General features: G+C 39.0%; 1 protein-coding gene across 2 annotated transcripts in view; it reads right to left on the bottom strand.

Annotated features, from left to right (window-relative positions):
• Nucleotides 1-5,210: 5,210 nt before the first annotated feature.
• The window catches only part of LOC107681288 (NFX1-type zinc finger-containing protein 1-like), a 15,675-nt gene continuing 2,797 nt past the window's right edge, over nt 5,211-18,088 (bottom strand). Inside the window, exons 2-16 of one of the 2 annotated variants that reach the window (XM_016477557.1) lie at nt 17,376-17,461; nt 17,182-17,277; nt 15,752-17,130; nt 15,351-15,637; nt 14,900-15,138; nt 14,610-14,732; nt 14,104-14,252; nt 13,107-13,250; nt 11,767-11,869; nt 10,938-11,200; nt 10,041-10,180; nt 9,624-9,924; nt 9,267-9,377; nt 8,692-8,787; nt 5,211-8,552 (exon numbers count right to left, since the gene is read on the bottom strand). In XM_016477557.1, coding sequence (XP_016333043.1) covers nt 6,099-8,552; nt 8,692-8,787; nt 9,267-9,377; nt 9,624-9,924; nt 10,041-10,180; nt 10,938-11,200; nt 11,767-11,869; nt 13,107-13,250; nt 14,104-14,252; nt 14,610-14,732; nt 14,900-15,138; nt 15,351-15,637; nt 15,752-17,130; nt 17,182-17,277; nt 17,376-17,442 — 5,952 coding nt within the window. In that variant the 5' untranslated portion in view covers nt 17,443-17,461 and the 3' untranslated portion in view covers nt 5,211-6,098. Of the gene's footprint in view, nt 8,553-8,691; nt 8,788-9,266; nt 9,378-9,623; nt 9,925-10,040; nt 10,181-10,937; nt 11,201-11,766; nt 11,870-13,106; nt 13,251-14,103; nt 14,253-14,609; nt 14,733-14,899; nt 15,139-15,350; nt 15,638-15,751; nt 17,278-17,375; nt 17,462-18,088 lie in introns of both variants that reach the window. The other variant, XM_016477556.1, reaches the window with a different exon arrangement.

The raw sequence follows: 18,088 nt of genomic DNA, 5'->3' as shown, positions 1-18,088 counted from the left end.
TATTACTATAAACTACCAATATAATAGCTGGGGGGAAAAAATCCCTCATATTTACACTGAAGAATGAAGCCTGAGCCTCTCTGGACAACCACCTAGCAACAAAATAGAACACCCTAGCAACCAAAAAATCTATCTATCTATCTATCTATCTATCTATCTAGTGTTTGTGAATCTTTATAAAAGGTATAATAAAATATATAGAAATTAAAAACGTTATTAACATATGCAATGCATGTGCAAAATGTATATATGTGTGTGTGTGTGTGTGTGTGTGTCATATATCATATTAATTATAAATATGTTTAAAAATTCATAAATGTACATATATAATATTGTACTATTACAAATATTTAAAAAAAATATTCACATTAACTTGCAATGCAATGCATGTGCAATATATAAATAATACATTATGCTTCATATATTAAGTAGAAATATAAAAAAAACAATTATAAATGTACACGTATTTAATGCACATGCTATTTATATATATATATATATATATTAAATTACAAATTTAAAAAAACTTAATTTCTGCATATTTATTTGGATAAATGCTTATTTACTATAATTAGAATTACCATATTGTTACATGAGCCGTTACATACTCCAGTAACCTGACGCTGTCTGAAATTGTAAGGAAGATAATTTCTTCTCAGTAGCTCCAGTTTCTTGGCTATGTTTCATTAAATGTGAAGTACCTGCACACATAATTGCCTTTTTCAAAAAAAGCACATATGGTGTCATATTGGAAATGCTGAATTTAATCCGGAGTTATGAAGCATTTCTCAGCCCAGCGCAGCAAAGCGACTTAATGTCACTCACTAACTCAACCGCAGGTGCTCGAACAGTAAGCCGCCATTAGGTGAAATTGAGTTTCATACATTTATTCAAATCAGTTTAGAATCATACCCGAGTAAATATGCTTACCTGGGCAAAAAGATGCTAGATTTTATTTACATGTCAAGAGAGAGGCATGCATTGTATGATGAACAAATCTGCATTTACATTCAAAATGGCCAGTTAAATCACATTCAGGCCCTTGTTTCTGAATGACCACAGAAGAACACTGCAAACAATGCATTGACTAAAGCGTGCATCCCTAGTGACTTCAAAAAAAAAGGCAATTAGTTGTACATTACACCACTTTTGATCATTATTATGTGAAAAGACTCGTGTACCTGTGTGAGTCTCAGTCCCAAATTATCTGTGTGTAATTCACAATGTTCAGGTCTGATGGACTCCACGTACCTGAGGGTTTTCCATGTTGCAAATGAAGCTTGTCAAGCTTCTAACATCTTAGAAAGACAGTCATTCTGGTTAAAGAACTGTAAAGTAATGCATTATGCAGAGCATAACTTACAGCTGAAAAGAAAACAAAGACTGTTGCATATGCAGCCAGTTTGTTAAAAATGCAATCACAATCAACTCTGTCAAGCTTTTGAAAGACAAAAATGAGAGATTTTACACTTAATTTGTTGCATTTTCTAAGTCAAGCATCAATATTAGTGTTGTAAGTGACTTTGCTGGATAAATAGAGCATGCAAAAAAATCCCATAGATGCAACTGAAGGAGAGATCCAAGCCATATATACAAACCAGAGACTTGAGGACTAGTAACTAGAACTAATAACAACCTGTAATAACTGAATAATAACAATGCACTGAAAACCATACAGAACACCTAACAACTGAAAAGCAATTACCACTACCCACAAGACTCGCTGCAACATTTTGCATCTTAAAAACCACAATTTTATCTCCCAAAAATGAAAGAAAAACATGTACAAAAACATCTTGCCATTACAACTTGTCCCTCATCCTACAATGTATCTTAATGTCCTTCGAGGAACCAAAAATATTATTCTTATTAATCTTGATGCTCACACTTTCTCATCTTTCAGCCACATTTTAATAATTGATGCATGTTTTTCTTTCACATGGCAAACAAGGCTTATTAAAAGCATGCTTTGCTGAGTCTGTAATTGGCAGTGGTTTTACAGAATACACTGGCAAAACCGATGCCAAGAAAGAAGGGAGGCACCAGAGAACTGGTCTGGATAAAAGACAAGAACATGAGCCAAAGTGAAATCAGTTCAGCAGGGAGTGAGGAATTAAGAAGTGTATGGTCTCAGTGGATGCAAGTCTATTGTAAGAAAAATAAGTTTAAGTTTTGACAGGAGTATTTTTACACCCAGAATGCATTGCACCAAGCTCAGTGGAAAAAATAAACCCAAGATTATGGAGAAATATTGAATATAAAAATGCATGCTACACATTTTACGTAACAGAAGTATCTGTTCTGGTTTTTAGGTGAACTCGCAGTAAATAAATAATTCAATCTGCCATCAAAACAAAACCGCAGTAAAATTATACTAATGACAAACCACATATTTCATCAACAATCTCAAGCATTATCCCAGAAATGAATGGGAATTCTTGTTGCAACAAGCGGGTAAGTTTCGTAACGGATGCGTAAGCTATTGGTGTGGTTTCTCATCAGGTTTGGAATGACAGAACCTATTAAGCAAGTTCATCTTTTAGCCACAGTTTTCCCCTACACTGTTCCCATTGGTAATTGCATGATTAAAAGTTCAGACATTTTTCCATGTTTCATAAGACACTCCAAGACTCGACTTACGATTACACCTTGTTACACGACAAACCTCCATTTGAACATGAATATGTGACTGTTCAAAGGACGTATAATCCAACATTAATTAAAGCAGCAGTACTGCGGGACACAAAAGTGGCTGGCGCTGAAATGAGCCGCTCGAGCACATATAGGCCTGCAGATTGGGCTGAGAGTGAATAAGGCTTTCATATGCTTTTATGGCGAAGCTGTAACCTTACCGGATCCATATTTACACATCCACATGCACATTATTTCATGAAAGCTTATAGCTGGTCACCACAGGGCCCAATGAAATTTTAATCAGTTCGTTCCAAGTCCAGGCGGGTTTGATAAATGTAATGCGGAAAACAGCCACAGATATCATAATGACGTGCACATCTACTGATGCTTAAACAGTGAGAACAATTTGCAGTTATTGAACAGATAAACCACTACTTCGCAGAGGATCACGCATCGCAAATGAGATCTATTTTTTATTCAGTAGTTTCTCCTAGAAAGCAATGAGTTTAAATGAAGAACAAATTGAGACTTCAAGCCCCTCTGATGTTTCTCCTGAGAAAAAAAACACCAGTATGCTCATGTGTCTCCTCTAGAATTTCAGAAGAGATCTCAAAAATGTTTCAAAGTGTGCTCAGATTTTCTAAGATGAAAGTCTACAATGATAATGAACTCAACCATTTCTCATCAAATTCTCCAAATCCATTAATTTCATTTTATAGGTCAACAATCTCTAATACAACTATTTTCTCCCAATGAAACAATGATAGAAGCAAAATATAAACAAATATTGTTAATATAATGTTCAAATAGAACTGGTACATACCATGGTATACGTATGATATCTCAATTATACCATGGTACTGAACAATTACCATACACTTACTCAAATAACATGATGAACCCCCTGAAACGAACATATTTAAATAAACATAATGAATAATTCATTTAAATAACTTATTTTGGAATATAAAATGGACATTTTCTGTAGCTCAAGCAAGTAAAACGTGGCAAACTAGTGGCAAATTAGCAATTCCAGTGTCAACGATTTGATTCCCAGGGATTGCATAAATGTAAAAATTATTAATTTTTTTTTTTGGTGTTTTGTACATATTTTATTATGTTTTTATTTAGTTTAAAATAATTAATAACTACATTTAGTTTGGTTTAAATAATAATTATTTTATTAGTTAATTAATTTAGCATTTACATTAATTTGACATAATTTTGATCATAATTACCAAGTATCTAAGAAGCCCATGGTTGGGAAACCCTGTCATATACCATATAACAAACAAAAAACATGGTATTACTACGTCAAAACAAACATCATGGTATTTTTTTATTCTCAGCAGCTGGAATCATATTCAGCAAGTCCCAAATTCAACCAGAATCCTACTTTTCTTTCATCTACGTTGTCGTAACTTGTTTTTCTCCTTTTGCATACTGAGGTACTTGAACCCTAATTACATTAGTGCTCAGGGTGGACGGCATGAATTAGCATGAACTCCACCGTCCAATCTGTGTGACACTGACACTTAAACGATCCTCTCCATTAAACACAACGATGAACAATCATGCATAGATGCTCGAGTCCTGTCCTAATCTGTCCTTGAATTGAAACAGAAAATAAAAGTCACATCCATAATGAGCAGATGAGTGTGAAGCCATTGAAAAATCGACTCCTGGAAACCGTAACCTCACGTCAATTATGCATTAATCTGCCAAAATGCTGTGTTGATCGGTGGCAACAGTAAATGCTGTACAGCCAAATTAATAAATTTTATTAATTAGCAAAACAGCTTTTGTCATCATCACTCAGTGATTTATCGAACATTGCTGTCTTTTATCGTATTGCTGTTACCGCCATTGCACAAAAGCAATAAAGCACTGAAAGATTGATTTTTACCACAGTTAAGGGATGTTCTTAGGCACACATGAAGCATTAAACTAATGCAAAAGAATATGACACAAGAAGTTGTTGCATTTTGCTTCACTTGCTTTTTTCGGGCCTATAAAATCACCGGCTGTAAATACTGTCCCTCAGAAATATGCTTAAGCTTTTCCTTCGCATCCTGACACAACAGTTTTGTCGTTGTTGTCGCTTCTCCACCCCCCCTGTGTTCCTGTGCAGAAAGTGCCGACTTTGCATTCGGGTTTATGTTATGACAGGATGACATTCATCACATAATGAACTGATGTAAGCTGCTGGGATGCCTAAATGGAAGCCATCCCAGCCGCTTACAGACTAGCCTCTGGACTCACTCTGTAATTAAGGCAGAGAGCTCAGGTAATGCTTTATAATTAGGCAGATATCAGCGGAGAATAAACCTGCTGAAGCTGACAGAGACCAGTATGTTTCTTGATGCAGGTCAGAGTCTGACCGTACATGCGAGAAAGCACAGCTTGCCTAATGGAGAGCACACATTTATACTGACTCTGTTGCTGAGAGAGTTGTTGACGGTACACTGCTGCCACCTAGTGAAATCAAGCCAAAGATGAACGTTAGTAATTATATACTTGAAACCAAGACCTGAAGTTGCATGTATGAAATCTAATGAAACATTAACTGACACACATTTTCATTAAAACATTATTTTATTAAGCATATTTATTAAATGCTATTCTTCTGTGATATAGTTTATAACATGTAAGCTACTGTTGATCGTTGGTGTTCTCATTGGTTAGCATCGTGTATGTTAGCACATCTGGATCAAGGACATTTAAGTACATTAGCCATATTGACCAATCAGCATTCAGGACCACATCTATCTATCTATTTTATAAGACTGATTTCGATAACATATACTATACGATATAAAAACAACCAAAAGGTGCATATTTTATCACTGTCATAATAATTCCAGGATGTTTTTAAAAGCTAATGAACTGAAATGCGTGGAGCATAATATTTCTAACTAGGTTCCACTCACCAAGCACGAAATGTGAGTAAACAAGTTGAAGTTACTGTTCATTTAGCAGGCAGTTGCAACGAATTTGACTCTCATGTCACATTTTTTTGAGTGAATCAAGTATGATCTGCATCTTATTTTATTATTAATGGAAAATGTGCTGTCTGAATTTGAGCTAGGAAGCCAAAAGTCCAGAATATATGAGGATCAAAATCCAAGTGAGAGGAGCATTTCATCATGAGATTGACTAGTTGTGCACAGTAGAACAACTAATGTACATACAAGCGGAAAAAACATAATATTTTGCATTATATCTCTCTTGTACCTGTGATGAATTATGTTATTGTTGTTTTTTTCCGCTTGTATGAACATTTGTTATTTAATTCTCCCATCAGTGGCAAGTGTGGAGAAAAAGTTCATTTTGAAAGCTCTTGCTAACTTTTAAATTACATCTTGCGCTGCTAAAAGGTGCAATTACAGCCTGATTAAAAACAGCATTTCATGATGTGTTAACCAGTTTAATACCCTATCAGCAGACAGCAGTACTTAAGAATTTCAATCGTCAATGTTTTGCAGGTCAAAGTTTGCCATGTTGGCAGCATCTGACCAGGCAGCATGCTCTGCGCCATCCATCTCAGTCGCCACAGCATTTCCCTGAATGAGATTGTGATTAGTGCCTCCAATAGCAGCGTTGCATTCAGGACATTTGCTTTGTTGCACAGCACCCCCACATTCGCCGATTGCATACACATGGCCGTTGAGACATTTGTACCAATGGCCTTTGTTCAAACCGATGGCTTTGAGTATCATCACCCTCTCCTCGTCGGTGATGCCCAGGCCGCTGCGTGGCAGCTTGGTGTCCAAATCCGTAAACATCTGCTTGACTCTACGTTCTAGACCCTCGGAGAAAGGCAACATGTCCTCCAGGATCTCTCTTAATTGCAGAACCTCAGTGCCATAAACAACACTTTTGGCCAGTGACATGCCACAGCGCACGTTGAGCTCAGCAAGGTAGGAGAGTCTCTTCAACTCACGTTCGAGATCTGCAATCTGCTGGTCTGAAAGCCTCTGAGTCGGATGTAAGAGGAATCTCAAGACTTCTTCAACTTTGCTAGAGAATGCCTGAAGTTGGTCCAGAAGGGGTGTCATATGTTCAGCTTGCATTGCTTTTAGTTTCCCAACACTCTCGAGGTAGGTCATCAAGTTCTCGAGATGCCGAAGTTGTTGGAGTGAAAGGTCCTTTGTTTCAAACTTCTCTTTAAGAAAGGCAAACTCTTGGGCAAGATGCTTCCTCAAGTTCTTCTTCCCACGCAGTTGCAAGCTAAAGACTTCCTGTTGTTGCTTGATAACATCCGGCATACCATTGATCTTCTCCTTGACCATCTCGATGGCTGCCAGGCTGCGGTTGATATGAGTGCCATATCGAAGGTTTCTACGGATGGGAGTGCGACACCTTGGACAATCCTTGAGTCGGATCGCCCTTTGATCCAGTTCAGCGCCTTGGTCTTCGTCAAGATTCATGTATTGATCCATTCCTGTAGCCTCGAACATGTGCTTGCAATCTTCAAGCTGAATGAAACAAGCATCCGGGTCGTCTTCATTGCCGAAGAAGATCTCCGTGACCTCATCCTTATGGCAAATGCGACACTTATTGGGACAAGGGTCTCCGCACAGACCTATGCAGCGGTGTCCGCAGGGTAAGGTGTTGTTACAGGGAACAGAACAAGGCGGACGGTCGCATGGTTCATGACACAGCTTGGTACAGCTGTGGTGAGGGCACTGCCATTCGCAGGGTTCGTTGCAAGGCGCGCAAGTCTGACCGCAAGTCTTCATGCAGACGCTGTGGACGCAACGGTTCTCACAGCGAACGGAACACGGTGGACAATCTCTTACACAAGGCTCCCGACACTGATGAGAACACACGAGGGTTTGTTGGCATTTGTGGGTGCATGCTTTGTGCAGGCGACCTTGCAAGCATCCATGGCAAGTTCCTGGGCAAGGGTGGCCACATTCCAAGGTGGTGCCACATTTTGTTTTGCAGTTTGGCTCCCTTTTGTGGTCCCTGGAAATGAAGCACGGTTCTTCCTGGACGTGTCCACATTTCAGCTGCATTTGAACTCTAACCTTGCACTGAGCGGTGCAGGACTCTCCACAAGCTGCCTTGCAGGGATGGCCGCATGGGAGGGTCTTTTGGCAACGCTCTTGACATACAAATTTCTCAGGGTCTAGGTGGCAAGGCACCTTCTGACTATGCTGGCATGACGGAATGATCTTGTCTAGGAGTACCTGGCATTCACCACATTCTTTGTAACAGCGACGTGTACATTTGTGCTTCAGCTCACACAGCACCTTCTGGCAGTCTTTCATGCACTTGTATTCTTTGTGTTCCACATCATATGGGTGGCACATACGGGTGCACACGTGGCCACAATCCAAGCGAAATTGGCAGGGCTGATCGCAGCCACCCTCGGGGGCACCTCTGAAGTCATCACTGCAGGATGCAAGGATCTGTTTATCCGGATGGTTCTGACAGCTCAACGTCAAAGCACGACCCACTTGACCTGACTCTCTCAGAGTGTGAAGGATGTTGCTCCACAGAGTAACGGAGCTGAGCATGTCCATATTTCCGATACAAAAGAGACCCATCTTAGAACGAGAAAGGGCAACGCAGACACGGTTTGAAATGTTCAGGAAGCCGACTCTCCTCTGTAGATTGCTGCGCACCAGAGACAATATGATAATGTCGTTCTCCTCCCCTTGGTATTTGTCAACAACGTGGACTTTGACTCCAGAGAAATTCGGTGAGGGCATGAGCTTACGTAGACAGTGAAGCTGTCCTGTGTAAGTCGTAAGAATGGTGATCTGAGAAGGCTTGTAGTCCTGTAACAGCAAGTAGCGGCAAAGCGCGACCACAAACTGAGCCTCGTGAGGGTTCTGGTGGCTCCGTCCATCTTTAATCTCTTCCTCAAATTGACCGTGATCCACGAAAAAGAGATTTGTCAGAACCCCCTGTAGACCGAAAGATACAGGTGTCAAGTAGATAATGGCAGCCAAATTACTTTTTAGCAAACTGTGACAGGTACCTACCAGAACTGATGTAATATTATAATAGAAGGTTGTGTAATTGTATTTGCTGAAATTTACTTACCTTAACATTGTCATACTCCAGTACAGAGGGGTGGTTTTCCAGTGTTTCATAGATATGAGGAGTCAACAGTCGAGCGATGCTTGGCCTCATGCGATGCTAGAAATAAAACAGATTTGTTGTTCATGTTGTTTTAGCATACGATTCACTAGAGGAATGACTGACATCAGTAAATATGTAATCAATTGGGTTACACTTTATTTTACAGTATGTGCACTTACCTGTACTTACCTAAGAAAGTACTGGATAATATAAGGTAACTACATGGGTTAAGGTTAGGTTTAGGGGTAGTTTCAGGGTTAGTACCTAGTTATTACCTAGTTATTGTAATTACTATAACAAGTACATACACTCTTAAAAAATGCTGGGTTGTTTCAACCCAGCTTTGGGTCAAATATGGACTAACCCAACCGTTGGGTTAAATTTCTAACCCAAAAGTTGGGTTAGTCCATATTTAACCCAAAGTTGGGTTGAAACAACCCAGCATTTTTTTTTAGAGTGTAGTATGTACATGCGAAACAGGACTGGAAAATAAAGTGCTTCCCTTAAACGGCTGATGTAATAATACAGAAACTAACCTGGTAGTTAAGGCGCACAAATGGAAAGTTCACTCTGACAAGCCTCTCGAACATCGACACTTCCAGATTGAAATTCTTGGCAAGGTCATACACTGTTGCACTAGGCCTCAACTGTGCAGGTTGAAATGCATAAAAACATGCGTTAACACATGAAAGCATCATGATATCTTATTACACAGGCATTTATTGTTTATGCAATAAATCAACCTAGTTAATTAACCTGATTTGACATTACAATTTAGACAATTTTGAAAATTCCTCAAAATGAAGAAATGTTAAAGATATATATAAGATGTTCATATTTTACTCCACTACCCCATAATATTTTTTTTTCATAATATTTTAAGTGCTGCCTACCTGTTGGTGATCTCCGATCAGTATGAGGTGCTGGCAGGCTTTGCTGAGGGTGGTGATGGTGTGCGCCTCCAATACCTCTGCCGCCTCCTCCACGATCACCAGTCTGGGCTGCAGCTCCTGCAGAGCCTGTCTGTATTTAGCCGCTCCTGTGGTGGTCATACCGACGACCCGAGCCTGTCGCAGCACACACAGGTCCTCACGACGGCGGATTTCATTGAGCCTCTCCGCGGCGTCCTGATACACCTGTTCGGAGGTGAGGGCCTTAGTGCAGAGATCAGTCCGATAGCGCAAAACCCAAAGCCTGAAGGAGAAAACATGAATCTAATTTAGCTGACATGTTAGTGCACTGGTGTGGCTTAAACAAATTTGTGGGTAAATGCTGCCATCTAGTGCAGGGAGTGTGTATGTGCATCTTACCGATACAGTCTCCATCTGTCTTTCAGATTGAGGATCCACACATTCCTGGTTTGCCTTTCTTGTTGCTCACTCATGGCTGAAGTTTTCCTCAGCTCCTTTTTAGCCATTTGCTTCATTTTTTTCTTCTGGTGGCCTTGCATCTGAACACACATCAGCAGAACAGTAGCACTGAGCTCATCACAACAACACACAAATGGTGAACAGCAATGCCTTTACAATCAACATGAAATGACATTCCCAAGCCACTTTACTTCCACAATGTAACATATTTCCAATTAAAACAGGTTATTTAAATTCTTGCATAACCCTGGTTTGTATGATGCATTTTTGGAGTTTGACAACCTTAGGAAATCATTCATTTTCATAGCATAAAAAAGAAAAGAAAAGAAGAAAAACAGCATGAACTTAAGATTTTGAACTTTACATTTTAAATATAAATACGTTTTTTGTTTATTTTTTGGATTAAAAATTTAAATATAAACAAAATTCTGAGACCACACTGACATCTGGAATTCGGATAAACTAAGTTTGATTTACATAAAAAAAAATAATGATGACAATCATTTTTTAATTATTTAAAATTATTTAAAAAACCCTTTTTAATTGTCGTTTTACCCTCTCTTTAGTGCATTTTAAATAGTCCTACTCAGTTACAAACAAATGTTTAAAAATGCAAATGTTCCACTTAATCTCAATTAGTATAAGCTTATAAAAACAGTTTACATAATATTCACAATTGTTTTCAACATTCAACATACATTCAACATTTTTTTAAATAATTTTTATTTAACTAATAATTAAAATAAATATATATATATATTCTACATTTTTATTAATATAATGTAAACTGTTTTCAATAAAATATATATGATTATATTAATGGATGAAGTCTCATACCTGCCATTCCTCTTGATCAGCCTGACTCTGAGCCTGAGCCCGATTCTGGGCTGCTTCTTGTGGTTCAGGATCATTCAGGTTCATAGCCAGCATCAACTCAGCCATGTCAGCGATGTTTTTCTGATCTTGTTTCAGCTTTTTCCAGTCTTTATCCCCGTGCTCCGCATCCACCACTATCCTCTCGGCCTGGATCAGATCCGCCTCTTCATCGATATCTATCAGTTCCTCATCGTTCAGCTGTGGCCCGTCTTCATCTGCCATCTCTGAGAAAGAACGAGAGAGAGGTTTGTAATGCTGTATTTGCCATTAATGCTTCCGGTTTACATTCATTGACTAGAGGACTAGTTGAAATTTGTAATGCAAGCCTTAATGTGCCCTGATCTCAATTTATGCTTTGTTTGTTTTTGTTCTTTATCAACTTGCAGTAATAAAATTGTTTATTTCATGATGTGCTTGGTCATGAAATCTGATCACAAGTGTTAACAGGAGACAAATACAGGCCTCAACCAGTAGTGGGCCCCGATGAGCTGCAGAAAAAATATATTACCTGCACTGTATTTATGCCAATAACTGAGAGTTGCTGCATTAAATATCAAATGATAATAAATACTGCATCTCAGCGGTGAGAGAAAATCATTGCACATGAAGGAAATGCCATAGAACAGCCATTCCTTTCTTGAATGAGCATGTGCTGAAAGAACTGAACTTTAATGATGTTATGAAAGAATTTTCTTCAAGGGAAGCACAATCCACGGTTTATTTGACCTCATATAGAACATAAAAAGATAAATTGCTGCTGACATTGTGGTTAGTGTATTAGAGTCTCCACCTGTTAGCTGTGGCCCCTGCAAAAAAACAGAGAATCCGATGCCGAGCCACTCCGCGATCATTGAAGTCTTCTTTCTCCCCACACTCTCAAATCCATCCATCACCTAACACAGGAAGAAAGCACGTTTTGAAAACTGCTGAGTTTATACAGATTTCAAGTCACAAGATTCATGGCTTGATGAAATAATAGTCAGACTTTACTGAACTTTTAGACAAAATATATATATTAAAAAAAAAATTTAAAAAAAGTTTGCATGCATTTTTGTCAAGTATCATATTTGATGCAGGCCTTCATTGTTCATATAGTCTGATATAGTGAGAATATGGAGGAAAAAACAGCTCAGTTTTATTCAGAGGCCCAATCTGAGCAAAATATGCAATTTGGTGCAAATGATGCAATTAATGAGATCAAACTACTTCCATTAAATGCATTTAAATATCAGTTGTCCCTATATCTAACTGAGCATTTAAATATCATATTACTAAGACATGTTATTGGGATACTATATCTTAGTAAGATGATTTTTAAATGCTTATTTTTAATGACCAAAACATATAATCCAATGCAATACAGTGATGACTGAGAGATGAATGAATAAACGTTCCTCAAAAGCCTGATGATCATATTTGATACTCGCATTTGAACATGATTTTTCAAAAAAATAAATGATATTATAAAATGTACAATTCAATACAGTAACAATATACAAGTTATTCTGACGTTTTATAAAAATCAATAAAGATTTCACAGCAAAAAGACACGTGACGCACGAGCTGAAGGTGGACGCTTGTACAATTAGACTTTTAATAAAAAAGTATAAATTATCAATCAGATGACAGAAGGCATGGATTAGATTGTGTGTAACAGGTTTTACAGCAAAGTTTTGATTATGATGATAATTTAGAGGCCTTAGAAATGTGCATAGCAAATATGATACAGTAGCTTTAAAGCAGGGTCCAAAATTGACTACTGCTGAGTGCCAAATGCAGTTTCATTGGGAAGTGCAACATACTACACTGTTTAAAGAATGATTGTCTGATTTTAATGGATGCAAGTGAACCAAATCAAATGGGATATTAAACCCATCAAAGAAAGTCAAAGTTGTTTTTGTTAGCTTGTGCCGTTGCTTAGCTCAGATGTTCAGGGAAAAATATCATACTGCAAAATATAGCTTCAAGGTCTGTATACACTATTTATGGATGACATGTCTGACAGCTGTGTCAAAGCGTTTCAGAGCCTGTCTGTGTGTGTGTGTGTCTGTGTGTCTGTGCGTCTGTGTCTGTGCGCGTCTGCGTCTGCGTCTGCGTCTGTGTCTGCGTGTGCGTCTGTGTGGCACTCACTGGCTGCAGACACAGGCTGTCCCAGTGCTGAGGAGACATGTATCTCTCCAGAAAGTCTTCTCTGAGGACGCCACGCAAGCTGCACTCCAGCTGAGCGGACTGTCTCTTTAAGAGCTCCTCTGCGGCCTCCATCTGTGTGTAGATCTGTGGACATACAGCATACTCATTAGAAATATCATTCATATATTATTAGATGCACTGGCACATACTTGTTTTCAGAGAACTGAAATTAATAACGAAAATACATGTTATGCACATGCCTGACAGCACACATTTAATCTAATTATCAAATTAAACATTATATTAATTATATATTTATTGAGATTTTTTTAAGGACAGTTTATGAAAAAATAAAAAGGGTTTTCATAATGTATTCACGCTTGTGTAATTTCAAACATTATTATTATTATTATTATTATTGTCGTTGTTTTTTCAAAACCTGAGTGTTTACAGCAGGGTTATTACGTTTAAAACCAAAATCATTAAAAAAAATAAATAAAAAATAAAACTTGTTCATTACTTGAAATAAAGTAAATATTAAATTAAATAATATAAAATATAAAGACAAACTTATTTTATTTCAGCTAGTTGGCAAGGCAGCATTTCTCATTTTCGTTTAGTTTAACTTAAAGTACAAAAATAAATAAAAATTACAACTGAAAAAAAAAAAACTGTTTAGACATTGAAAAGACAAAAACTAATAAAACTGACAAAACACAAATTTACTAAAACTTTAAATAAAATGAAATGAAAACAGAAATATAAAATAGTAAAACAAATATTATAAAAACTATAACAGTATATAAATAATACTAAAATAACACTCTAACATTCTATTGACAATCCTAGGAAATAATAGTCTATAATATAATAATAATTAGTAAATAAAATAAAATAAAATAAAATAAAATAAAATAAAATAAAATAAAATAAAATAAAATAAAATAAAACACAGAAATGTCAATGAAATCTGAGCTGTCCATGATAGAGGGCTCACTTCATGATGGGCTCTCCTCAGGTGCTGTGGTAAATTTTTGCGGAAGTTTGATGCCCTGGTCAGCTCCCTCAGACCAAAGGGCTTTAGAGTTTCACTGTTGCTTCGTCCTCCAACTCTCACAATGCCCCTTTTTAAAAATCCATGGATGCCTGGGACAAAAGTTATGAAATATCTCATAATATCATACATGAAGCTAGTTATCTTTTGTGTTATCGAGTTACCTTTTACTGGACTAGAATTAACTCTCTGGAGAAGCCATAAAGTTCAAAGTCCCTTAAATGCTTAAAAGAAAATATTTTCTAAGACACATGGCATGTAAGATTACTGGTGTCTTTTTGTAACAAGCAAGAACTCAGAAGTAGGAGGCATCTCTTTTTGCTTTCCATTTTATCTTATCGATGGCTCTAAGAAACAACTGAAAGACCTACCCATACTTATCCACAAAGTACTAAAAAAGCAACAAGATCTTATAAATTACCACACAGATATATATATTAGCACCGTACCTTCCAGAAACTGGTCAAGAGCATGATTGGTATAGCAGACCACCAGCATAGGGCAATTATTTGACCAGGCCTCATGGTTGTTTAGCAAAGCCTGAGCAATCTTCAGGCCTACATGAGTCTTCCCTGCAAAGAAGAAAACAAACAGGATCTTCAAATTTTCCAGATGTCTTCGCACTCCAGAAATAGGTTGCATCTATTAAGCCGTTATAATTAACTTTTTTGTGCATATGCAAGTTGATCTCGAGAGTACTGCATTGGTTAACAGCAAACCCTAGTCACAGATAAGTCACCTGTTCCTGGTGGTCCCTGTATGATGGCCACTTCATTGGTTAAGGCCAGTTTAAGTGCTTGAAGTTGGCTTTCATCGAGACCCACTTTTTCCTCATCAGGCCAGGCGTGTGGGGTCAAGGGGTTGAAGGGTGGAATCTTCTCCTGCCCTTCTGCCATGATGCTAGAAAGATCGTATGACCTTCCTTCCACCCGAAGGTAAGCTGGAGGATCTACATCTGTGTTGCACTCCACTATGTACCTAAAACAAAAATGTGCAGTGTGGTGTTTACCAAGGTAGGCATGACTATTACTGTTCAGACCTGGAACTGACGATACAAAGACTTGGCAGTGAGTACTTTTGACCACCTAGGAACCACCCAGAACACCCAAGCAACCACAAAACAACACTCTAAAAACCATTTAAGAATACCTTAGCAATTCTCTAGTTTTGCACAAGTAAGAAATGCATACCTTTGAAAGGGAACATCATTCTCATCTTGCTCCTGGAGACCTTCTAGGACGTATCTATAGGCCTCAAAGTAAGCCGTGGTCTCGACCATCAGGAAGGAGTCCGAGGGCTGAATCCTGGCCAACCTGACCCTGCTCTCAGAAGAAAAACAGAGATGCACCTGTCCCTTCCTCAGCAACGTTGGATCCCGATCGGCAACAGTGGCGAACAGGAAGGTTTCGAAATTGTCCATGGAGAGACAGACAAGGGATCCGTAAATGAGACGTTTGGAATTTTCCCACCGGACAAACTGTAAGAGAAGATTCAATGAAATAAACTGATAGAAGGATCAATGGTGGGAGGACATAATTGGGAGCTATAGAGTGCATGGAGTTCTTTCAGACAACTTGTAATTTGTGATTACCTGAAGAGGCTGTGGGTCAAACTGCACTTTGTAGGCGATGCCCGTTGGTGTGCAGAGTGGCAAAACCAATCGGGTGTCAAAGTAGACTCTGATGTCATCAAAACGCCTCTTTTTCATTGGTATTCCATCGATAGTCTCACGGTGTTGGTTCCTCAAGATCTCCTTGACGCCCTCTCTCAGCGGCCTCACAAAATCTTCACGCAGAAGTCGGAAGTGTGTGTCTAGATAGATGCGAGTGTTAGGAAAGCTTTGAGACATTATGTTGGGTCTCAGGAATGGCTTTTGGTCTAGGTGGAACTCCTCAATGGTTGGATAAATGCTCATCATCCTGAAGTCTTCTTCCCCAGGTGGGGCGTCCTCGTCAGCTGCTAGGAAGGAGTAGTTATCGGACCGCAAGGTGCCTTCCCTTGATTTCTCTTGGAGGTGGTCCACCAAACCCTGCACCCTCTCCAAGTCTTCATCAGTACTGGGGAGAATATCCACACCAGTGGCACGCAACTGGTTGACGGTCGGTTTCAAAAGAGCCACCAACATGGAGACCGACTGGATAGAGCTCTGAGGAAACATGTTGAGAACTTCAGAGAGAAGGTTGATGATGTTGCTCAGATGTTGGGGATACTGCTCCCTTCGAGCTTGCACGTAATCCGACATCATTCCAGTCACATGATACGGAAGAATGTTACGGAAAAACGTTGAGTCCTTGACAATGCGAGCCAAGTGCAGCACTATCTTGCGGTCAATTCGAGACCCGAAGGCCTTGCAGAGAACTTGACAGACCAGCTGCACCAGGTCGCTTCTCATCGTACTGTCATCAAGCAGATTCTTGAGCCCAGTGCTAGATGAAAGGGTGATGGCCACCTCGGATGCTTCTCTCTCCAGCAGGCCTTCAAGCATTTTATACCCCAGTTTGCGTACTTCAGGGGTGCCATCTCTCCCTCTTCCTCTTCCTCTTCCTCTCCCATTTCCCCCTCTACCTCGCTGAGCTTCTACTCTTCCTCTTTGAGGTTCTTCACCTTGTGGACCAACTCTTAAATCAGTCATACTTCTACTGGCTTGTTGGTGACCCGTGTTTTCAGGGCGGTTGCTTAAATTTAAAGGAGCTGGAAGTAAATAATTGAGCAAATTTTGTTGCATGAGCCCATAAACAGGTCTCCCAAATCCTCTCGAGTGGCCTCCCCTTATCACTGGGCGGTGGACAGCGTTCCAACTTGGCTTCCCTTGATGATGTTGCCTGTATTCTTCTCTCCTCTGTCCTCTGCCCCTTCCATCTCCTCCTCCACCTCCTCTTGCACCTTGAGCTTTTTCATCTGGCCATCTTTCCCATTGGCTGTTTGTACTTCCACTGGCTTGTTGGTGATCTCGACCCCTTCCTTCTCCTCCTCCTCCTCCTCTTCCACCTCTTCCTTCTCCTCCTCCTCCTCCTCTTCCACCTCTTCCTCCTCCTCCCTCCCCTCGGCCACCTCTGCTGCTTCCTCTGCTTTGATTGGGAGACCTGCTTGCTTGTCTTTGACCAGGCACAGAACCATCTGTTGAAAACATAGAAATTATGGTGAATAAGTAATAAGGATACATATTGACCAAGTTAAATAAGGCAATGGAAAGAAGTAAACAGAAAGATCTATACCTCTTCTTTGAGGGCCACTGAAGCCTCCTCTTCCTCTTTGCTGTCCTCCTCCTCTTGGATTTACCATTCTGCAGCTGTTAATATATCTGCAGGGCGATTATACCAATACAGTAAACAGAAATATATATGAGAATAATTCCTCTCTGTAGACATCTGCAATATCGTCACTCCCCTCTAGGTGGATATCTGGTTGAAACCCTGGATCTAATGTAATGGCTTTCACACATCTCTCAATCACTTTGGTACATTTCTTGAATCATCCTTAACATTTGCAAAACAGTAAGTACATTTCTTGAAACATTGCATACACACAACCTTTCATACAAAGCTTGTAACTTGCTCAAAATCCTTACTTTACATCATAAAAGTAAATATTATGTCAATGAACACACCAGTGCCATCAGAATGACATATCCGTGTGCCATTGTTCACAAACTAGATATCAAAATGAAATTCAACAGGATTCACATTTACGCTTTTACTGTTGGTCTGTCAAAAATATACAGTACAATGTCATTGGGATACAGAAAATAAAAAAAACAAGATTCTCAATACCTGAGAGCAATTCATCAGTTCAAGACACATCTACAAAATGGTAAACAGACTCAATCTATCTATCTATCTATCTATCCATCCATCCATCCATCCATCCATCTATCTGTCTGTCTCTCTCTCTCTATCTATCTATCTATCTATCTATCTATCTATCTATC

This window comes from Sinocyclocheilus anshuiensis, unplaced genomic scaffold, assembly GCF_001515605.1.
Source record: "Sinocyclocheilus anshuiensis isolate Anshui unplaced genomic scaffold, SAMN03320099.WGS_v1.1 scaffold1632, whole genome shotgun sequence".
NCBI lineage: Eukaryota > Metazoa > Chordata > Actinopteri > Cypriniformes > Cyprinidae > Sinocyclocheilus > Sinocyclocheilus anshuiensis.
This window is presented reverse-complemented; position numbering and strand designations above follow the sequence as displayed.